The following is an 8643-nucleotide window of genomic DNA, read 5'->3' on the forward strand; positions in this document are numbered from 1 at the left end:
ACATATTGGAATGAGAAGATATCGATTATTAAGTTCTATCAATTAAATTTCTGATGAACTAGTAGCATGTACAAACCGATGTGTGTATGTTGAAAATAATTGATTAGTAGGTGCAAATTAAAATTTATCACCATCACCAATCACTAATTAATTGTTGAAAATAATTGATTAGTGGGTGCAAATTAAAATTCCACATTAGAAATTGGAGGAAACTAATATAAGCGTATAACTTTATAGGAACTTTCCTTTATCACCATCACCAATTACTAATTACTAATTAATATTAAATTACCGTAGAATTTCATGAACTTAGATGTAGAACATGTTGTTTCGCTAAAAACGATACATACTGGGAGTGAAGTACTAGGGAATTGATGTTTTTACAGAATATGTTGTTTGGCTAAAAATGATTTTATAAATGGGGAGCGACAAGATTCTGAGGTGTAAAGTTGCACACCGTTATGAACTTTAAACGTTGATTGAACTCTAAGACCACTCCCTACAGCTAGTTATCCGTTAGTTACCCGCTCATTACCCGTCATTACCCGTAACTAACCATAGGCACGCGCTAGTTACCCGCTTTAGTTATCCGCTTTCACCATGGATTTAATGGAAGTATGAGGTTTAGTTATAGATTTGTGGGTCCCAATGGCTTTTTATTGTTTGGACTTAATGCTTTATTGCTTGTACGTTGTATATTAAGAGGGTTATTGTTTTAGCCATGATAGGGAGTGTTTAGTTATGGGTTAGTTATAGAATATTTGTGTTGATGTGGCGATGATGTGGAAGGTTAAGAGGATGAATAGTTTAGTTACGATAGGGAGTGGCCTAACCCACTTCGAGAGTTATTATGTAGTGAACTCGAAATATTCATATACGAGTAGTGTTTTTTACCTTGATATGAGTTGCTCAGAGTATCTTGTATTAAGTAAAAGTAAAGCTGTCGAAACACTAAACAACAAACAAAAATTTATAAGGAAAAAATAAACACTACCCAAAACTATTGGACTCATCTTCAGTCCGGCCCACATAATCTTTCCATAGGCCTTAACTAGCCCATTTTTACAGTTCATTCATCTGGACTATGGGCTCGTTGGTAGCAACTGTTACTTGTCATTTTTGAATGGATTGCTAAACACCTCCTTATTATCCTTTTCTATTTTTGTTTTGCATCCGTCTATAATTTTTGATTCTTTTCAGTCCCGGTAACAAATAACACACAATGACGATTAAATAAAGCTGAACTTATGGGGAAAGTGGTTCCTTAGTTTCGATTCTAATGTTTTACCTTGAGAAAATAAGGACCAACGTGCTAAAAAACAAGTCACCATTCTTTCGACCATTAAGTACTTACTTGAAGCTGGTTTAAAAGTGATTTTAACTAGTCCGGGTCCGGCCCGCGCGATGCGGCGGGGGCTCTTGGTACGGTTCGAACGTAGTTAGTTTCGTTTTGTTGATAAAAGTATTTCGAGTCTAACGGTGCTGGAGAAAAAATTTAACTCGCACGAGCAGGAAGCTACGGGCTGTAGTTGTGTTTAACGTTTTTAAAAAATTGTTCGTTTCGAACTCACTTTTTTCGTTTTGTTCATAAAAAATTTTCGAGTATGATGGTGCTGTCGGGAAAATTTAACTCGCGCCGAGCGGAAAGATACGGGCTGTCGTGTATTTAGCGTTTTTAAAAAAGTGTCCGTTTTGAACGTACTTAGTGTCGTTTTGTTCCAAAAAGTATTTCGAGTTTAACGGTATGGTCGGTGAAATTTAACTCGGGTCGAAGAGGAAGATACGGGCTATCCAAGTGATTGGGTGGAGTTTTTATTTCAATTTAAACTATTGACGGTTACCCCCTGAAGGTTGGGGTATTTTATGTAAGCTATTTATAGTTGAGGGGGAAGAAGAAAAAATCAAGTGTGAAAGGTGGTGCTACTGTTGTCGTTTTGCCCACTAAGGAACGACCAAACTATTGACGGTTTACCCCTGAAGGTTGGGATATTTTATGTAAGCTGTTTATAGTTGAGGGAGAAGAAGGGAAAATCAAGTGTGAAAGGGGGAGCTACTGTTGTCGTTTTCCCCCTAAGAAACGACCAAGATCTCAAGCACAATTAATACATATATATATATATATATATATATATATATATATATATATATATATATATATATATATATATATATATATATATATATATACATATATATATATATATATATAATATAATGAGTAGTTGGCCAGCAAAAACTAATTTAGTGGATAACTTCAGGGAATTATCACCAAAATACCCTTTTTTTTAAGCTTGTTGACTGACAGCCCTAAAAAAAAAAGTTTGACAATTTGTCCTCGCAAGGCGCAAGACACCTTGTGTCTTTGCGACCTTGCGTCTTTGCGATCTTGCGACCATGCGACCTTGCGTCACTGACAAACGCAACAAAGAGACTTGCGTCCTTGCGTATTGCGTCTTGCGTCTTGCGACTTGCGCCTTTGCGTCTTGCGTCTTATCCCGATAAGATTTTCATGATTTCGTGGATAAGATTTTGTACGATTTTTGTACTATTACGGATAACTTTTTCAATTCATATAAGGTATTACCAGCTCTATTTTCACTTCATTTCCACCATTTCAACATAAATCATATAATTTCAAGCGTCATTAAGGTAACTTTCTTTGTTTTAAATAATGAGTTTTAGTGATAATGAAACCTTTGTTATTCATATATGTTGTGGTGGTTCTTTTCAATTTATTAATAACTTACCTATGTATTTGCCTCTAGATTGTTTTAGAACACGATTAAAACTCCCAGTTGCTCCCCAAAAACTAATTACTCGAAGAATATTGTTAAAAAATATTCTTAGAAAAATTAATTTGCCACCTAATGCTCCTGTTTCAATGAGATATGTTGTCGATAATCTTGTTTTTGATATTACTGATGATTATGAAGACTTTCGTGATTTTCTACAACATGCAATATCAAATGCTCCTATTAATATTTACATTGTCGACAAAGTTACAATGCATCAACTCCCAGAAAACTTACAGTCAGTGCAAATCCTACCAATACACAATGTCCATCAAAACCTACCAACACACGATGTCCAACAAAACCTACCAACAAACGAGGAGAGCACAAACCTTCAGACACCCAATTTGGAAGAAGCACGACCTGAAGTACCACCTCCAAACACAGAAGAGTTTGATTTCTTCAACTATGGAGTTGAGAACGTATGTAAAATTAAAAAAACAGATCACCCTTTTGAATCAGTTGTCGCGTCTAGTGCTTCGGAGGAAGAAAATGACAGAGAAGATCAAGATGAAGATGAAAATGAAGAAGAGGAAGAAAAAAAGGATGTATTCTGGAATATGCCACTTTTATTAAGTGAGCATGACCAAGAGACTGAATCTACGAGCCAAATAACAACCAGTTATAGAGTATCCGATTTGATTAAAGTTCGACAAACTTTTTTAAACAAGGATGATTTTGTAAACCATCTATACACAAAATGTCTTGAAGAAAACTTCCAAATTAAGCCTGTAAAGTCTGACAAATCTTGATTCACTGCTAAATGCATGTTGCCAAATTGTGAGTGAAAATGTAGTGCATACAAAATACGCCACACTGACAACTTCATCGTAAAGAAATTGCATGACGTACACACATGCTCACGTACCCAAATTATGGGAAATAATAAACATGCTTCCAAAAAGGTGTTAGGAAGTATTCTGATGGAATCGTTCAAAGCTGCAAATCGAGACTATAATCCAAAAGATATACGTGATGATGTTGGCAACCGTTTTCGGGTGAGCATTTCTTACAATCAAGCATGGAGAGCCAAGTGTCATGCAATAGAGATGCTTCGTGGCAGTATGGATGACTCGTTCCGAATGCTTCCCATTTATCTTCATAACATTAAGATTCATAACCCAGGAAGCATGACAAATGTGGTGACTGACAATGAAAATAGATTCGTGATGTGTTACATGTCCTTTGGCGCAGTTGTAAGTATCACTCATCCTACAATTGTTTTATCTTAAACTAATAGCAATCTCATTTGATTTGTTTGCGTGCAGATTCGATCATTTGTCCAAAATGTTCGCCCTATTATCATCGTTGATGGTGCACATTTGAAAGCTGGATACTTGGGTACAAATTTAGTCGCTGTTGCAATGGATGCCAATAACGGAATTTTGCCATTGGCTTATGGAATTGGTGAAGGCGAGACAAACGAGGTTTGGTCATGGTTTTTTGGCAATCTAAGAGATCATTTAGAGAGTTGTGGTATGAGTAATCGTATGTCAGAGATTACCTTTATTTCTGATCGTGCTCCTTCAATAGCACATGGTATTTCTAATGTGTTTCCTGAAGCCTTTCACTCTTTTTGCGCACGTCATCTATTCATGAACATAAAAACGATGTCCAACAAATTCAAATATTTTGAATGGCACTATTGGAAAATGGTTAAGGCTTATCGTTTGTCAGATTTTCAAGATCATGTTAGTGTATTTCAACGAAGATTAAAAGCGTCTCACAAGTATCTAAATGACGTTGGTTTCAACAAATGGTCCAGAAGTCATGCTGGTCATGTTAGGTATGCATACCTTACTAGCAACAATGTAGAGTCTATTAACGCTCTATCCAAACATGCTCGCAAACTACCAGTTTGCATGTTATTGGAATTTTTTCGCGCTTCTATACAGGATTGGTTTTTCAAACATCACAACAAAGCAGTTAGTCTCACTTCAACGGTTACTCCATATGTTGAACGTAAATTAGGTAAGAGGACGAACAAATTAAGAAGATGGCAAGCATTTCCATCGATAAACAATCTAATAGAGGTGCGTGATGGAAGGAAAAACGGCCTCGTTAATCTAGAAGATAGAACATGTACATGTGGGCAATGGCAATTATCAGGCATACCTTGCGGACATGTATTGGCAGCAGCACGACTCTTCGGAGTGGAAGATGTTACATGTTATGTATCACATTGGTTCTTGTCTCAAACTTATATAAATACATATTCCGAACACATCCTTCCTTTGCCCCATCGATCCGAATGGTCCGATCCAGGGCCCAAGATCTTGAAAATCTTAAAGCCCCCAATTCAAAAGAAAAGAGCACCTGGACGCCCAAAAAGTACCGATCGGATTCCATCTCAAGGTGAAGAAACTGAAAAGAAAGTAAGAACATGTACTCGTTGCAAGCAAGCATGTCATAACCGAACAACATGTAGCGCTTCTTATGACCTAAACGGTGAATCTACTTCTCAGAGGGTTAAAAAAACAGCCTCAAAATCAAAGTCAAAGTCGAAAGAGAAAGTCAAACCTTCGCAAGCTTATCAGTCTCAATTTTATCAAACGTACGATTTAGACCAGAATTAGGGGACCAGAATTAGTTGCTTGTTTATCAGTCTCAGTTTGTTGTTTATCAGTCTCAGTTTGTTTTTATGTTTATCAGTCTCAGTTAGTTGTATAAATATGTGTCATAGATTGACCTACATACAGACGCAGAACGCAAGAAAAATCTTGCGTATGTCATCAAACACACGCAAATACGCAAACAATAACTTGCGTCTGTCTTTAAAAAAGACGCAACTTTTCAAACAATACCTTGCGTATGTCATGAAACATACGCAAGCACGCAAACATCAACTTGCGTATATCTTTTAAAGAGACGCAAGGACGCAAACATAACCTTGCGTAAGTCTTCAAACATACGCAAGAACGCAAACAAAACCTTGCGTAAGCCATTTAAAGAGACGCAAGGATGCAAACAACACCTTGCGTCTGTCAAAAAACCAGAAGCAAGGACGCAAAAAAGGCCTTGCGTCTGTCCCAGATTATTTACATACAAAAATTACATGTTTTACCTAAAAACTGTATAATAATTACATCTACAAGTTAACTAATTAACAACCTTTGGGTCCTCTGGGTCCTCTGGTGGTGGTGGTTCATGTGTATCAAAGCGTGCACGGAAGAATGTTCTTGCCATTCGAATTCTATAGTCCTTAGCAGCCTTTTTAGGGTCTCCAATGTTGTCAATCTGATCCCAACCAAAAACTATCCTCTCCATATGAAGGCAGACCCAAACACCACAATCACCATGGCCACCACTCTGCATTGGCACATACGGTGCATCCTCGATCATCAACTCTGCATCTTCTCTGTTCTCATAATAGTCAACAATTTGTGAGTCCTGCTTCTTGTTAAAGTAATCAATAGCCTTCAAATATAACGGCATAATTGTCCATCGAGAACTACATGTATAATCTGCAATCGGAAACTGAGGACTCGAGGACATCTGGCTAGCTCGGGGCAGAAACCTCTGCCGAAATCTCAACAGGAAGGTAGCCCATCCATCAATATGCTATAATCAGATCAAGTTGATTATGAATGTTATAAAGCTAAAAACAAAACAAAACATGCATAAGTTTATAATTATTAATAAACTTACTATGTTTTCCAAATAATCAGAAAATGCAATTCCCAATAAACATTTCCAAAACTCAGTATCAAGGAAGAGGAAGGTTTCATTTTGGAAAATGAACATGCAACGCGTATCTTGTTTATTGAGGATTAGTGATTTCAAATCTTTTGCTGGCCCCACATGCTTCCTTTGATCTCTCCATGCATTTGGTGGTGGTGGTTGCAAAGTTCCTTGATCGTTTATAAATTTATCAACCATTGACCAAATTTCCTCCTCGCCAACCCAATCCTTTTCCTTCCTTTTTCTCTTCCTTTCCTTTTTCTGAAAAAAAAAAATTAGTAATAAAGACGCAAAGACGTAAGAATTGTCTTGCGTCGGTGTAATGCAAACGCAAATACGCAATATAGGTCTTGCGTCCATCAGTGAAGTATACGCAAAGACGCAAGGTAATCCTTGCGTCCAACAATGAAGAAGACGCAAAGACGCAAGGTGATCCTTGCGTCATTCACTAACCTCATGCTGGTCTGCTTGTTTTTCTGCTTCATTAACCAATGACAAATCAACTCCTTGCTCAATCTCCTCAGACACCAGAGCCACGTTCTCATCTTATTTATCAACAGCTTTTTCAGCCCCTTTTTCAGTAGGCTTTTCAGTTTCCATTGGCAACACATTCTCAGCTTCTTTAGTCCCTTGATGAGAAACTTTCAGCCTTTTTACTCTAGAAGCTACTTCGTCAGACAACTGTATATAATCTATGAGTCAGCAAACATACGCAAGGACGCAAGACATATCTTGCGTATACCAAGACGCAAAACGCAAGGTCTTATAAACATCAGGCGCAAGGACGCAAGGAAAACCTTGCGTCTGGTGAATGTTACAGACATACCTTCTCCAATGGTTTTCTGTAGCCCGGTGTTGTGAAAGGGGAATTTAAAAAATGAGTGGGCCTTCTTTCTCTTTTCCCACGTCTAACAACCCTCGGAGATGTATCATTGTCAGAGAAAGATCGAGGATCCACATATGCATCCTCGTTATCAACATACTATAATGAACAAAACGCAAAAAATAAGAAAAGTAGCCATACGCAAGGTCGCAAGTAAGTCCTTGCGTCTGAGTTAGGGACGCAAGTACAACCTGCGCCTAAATTACAATAAAGACGCAAGGACGCAAGATGGTACTTGCGTCTGATATAACATCAGGCGCAAGGACGCAAGTAAAACCTTGCGCCAACATAACAGGCAAGACGCAAGGTCGCAAAAAAAACTTGCGCCTAGTTTACCTGATGTTCCTGGTGTTCCTGTTCTTTCAAACGTTTTTCATGATCATCAAGCTTCTTTTTACAATCAGCCAACTCCTTTTCTTGATCATCCACCCTCTTAGTCAACATATTAACCATACGCAACAATTCCGGCAAATTGTTGCCTTTTTGTGTTGGATGAGGGTCCGAGGTCTGCTCTGACTCCTCCTGCAATAATTCCTTCAAACTGCTACCCAACTCCTCTTCAACTTGATTATCATCTTGTGTATTTTTCTCGTCTTCAACAACATCTCCTTGAAAGTAAGAGGAACTCTGGATCCACCATTGACAACCTCTCTCTGTCTCAGATGGGTGCAGGGAACGAAAAGGTCTTTTTCTCTTCGGACAATCATCCTGAAATGAAGTTATATTAGTAAAAACAAAAGGACGCAAGGACGCAAAAGTCATTTTGCGTCTAGACGCAAGAACGCAAAGATCATCTTGCGAGTAGACGCAAGGACGCAAGAGTAAACTTGCGACACACGCAAGGACGCAAGCATGATTCTTGCGCCTGTAACAAGTATAACCCAGGGTTCACACGCAAGGACGCAAGGATATCTTTGCGACACACGCAAGGACGCAAGGTGTATCTTGCGTCCTCATGCGACACACAAAACTGCTCTGTTAAAACAGAAACTGCTGTATATACACTATATAAAAAGCTCTTGGAGATATTAACTAACCATTATATGTAGAAGTTTTAGGTAGTCAGACACTGTAAAGGTTTCAGCAGATGAACGCTTCCAAAATAATGCTCTTGGTACTCCATCCTTATCAGTTTTGGTTGCAAAACTCTTAATGGTACGACGGTATGCCTCGAGGATCCAAATCTTAAATGCCCACATAAAACCAGCCAAAGTGTAAGCCTTTCCACCCCCACTCTCTAATTGGCTTTCTCGAACCTCAAAACCTTCGCTCACCGCTGAGTAAGTA

General features: G+C 38.2%; 2 protein-coding genes across 2 annotated transcripts; one reads left to right on the forward strand and one right to left on the reverse strand.

Moving 5' to 3' along the window:
* Positions 1-3621: 3621 nt before the first annotated feature.
* Positions 3622-5656, forward strand: LOC139899939 (uncharacterized). The gene is made up of 3 exons (XM_071882763.1): positions 3622-3988; positions 4061-4331; positions 5445-5656. The coding sequence occupies exons 1-3, from the start codon at positions 3668-3670 to the stop codon at positions 5654-5656; spliced, it is 804 nt and encodes a 267-aa protein (XP_071738864.1). The 5' UTR covers positions 3622-3667.
* A 1363-nt stretch (positions 5657-7019) lies between these two features.
* On the reverse strand, positions 7020-7800 carry LOC139899940 (uncharacterized). The gene is made up of 3 exons (XM_071882764.1): positions 7693-7800; positions 7300-7455; positions 7020-7154 (listed from the first exon to the last, which is right to left on the reverse strand). Exons 1-3 carry the CDS (start codon positions 7798-7800, stop codon positions 7020-7022), a joined length of 399 nt encoding a protein of 132 aa, XP_071738865.1.
* Positions 7801-8643: the final 843 nt, after the last annotated feature.

Source organism: Rutidosis leptorrhynchoides, chromosome 3 (genome assembly GCF_046630445.1).
Source record: "Rutidosis leptorrhynchoides isolate AG116_Rl617_1_P2 chromosome 3, CSIRO_AGI_Rlap_v1, whole genome shotgun sequence".
In the NCBI taxonomy this organism is placed as follows: domain Eukaryota; kingdom Viridiplantae; phylum Streptophyta; class Magnoliopsida; order Asterales; family Asteraceae; genus Rutidosis; species Rutidosis leptorrhynchoides.

What these genes read in the sequence shown, in the direction of transcription:
- LOC139899939 (XM_071882763.1), top strand. Translation starts at nt 3,668, where the DNA reads ATGGGAAATAATAAACATGCTTCCAAAAAGGTGTTAGGAAGTATTCTG. An exon ending in ACATGTCCTTTGGCGCAGTT is followed by an intron (nt 3,989 to 4,060) that starts GTAAGTATCACT and finishes GTTTGCGTGCAG; the next exon opens with ATTCGATCATTTGTCCAAAA. An exon ending in TGCTCCTTCAATAGCACATG is followed by an intron (nt 4,332 to 5,444) that starts GTATTTCTAATG and finishes TATGTTTATCAG; the next exon opens with TCTCAGTTAGTTGTATAAAT.
- LOC139899940 (XM_071882764.1), bottom strand. Translation starts at nt 7,800, where the DNA reads ATGTTGACTAAGAGGGTGGATGATCAAGAAAAGGAGTTGGCTGATTGT. An exon ending in AGGAACACCAGGAACATCAG is followed by an intron (nt 7,456 to 7,692) that starts GTAAACTAGGCG and finishes TGTTCATTATAG; the next exon opens with TATGTTGATAACGAGGATGC. An exon ending in ACAGAAAACCATTGGAGAAG is followed by an intron (nt 7,155 to 7,299) that starts GTATGTCTGTAA and finishes GATTATATACAG; the next exon opens with TTGTCTGACGAAGTAGCTTC.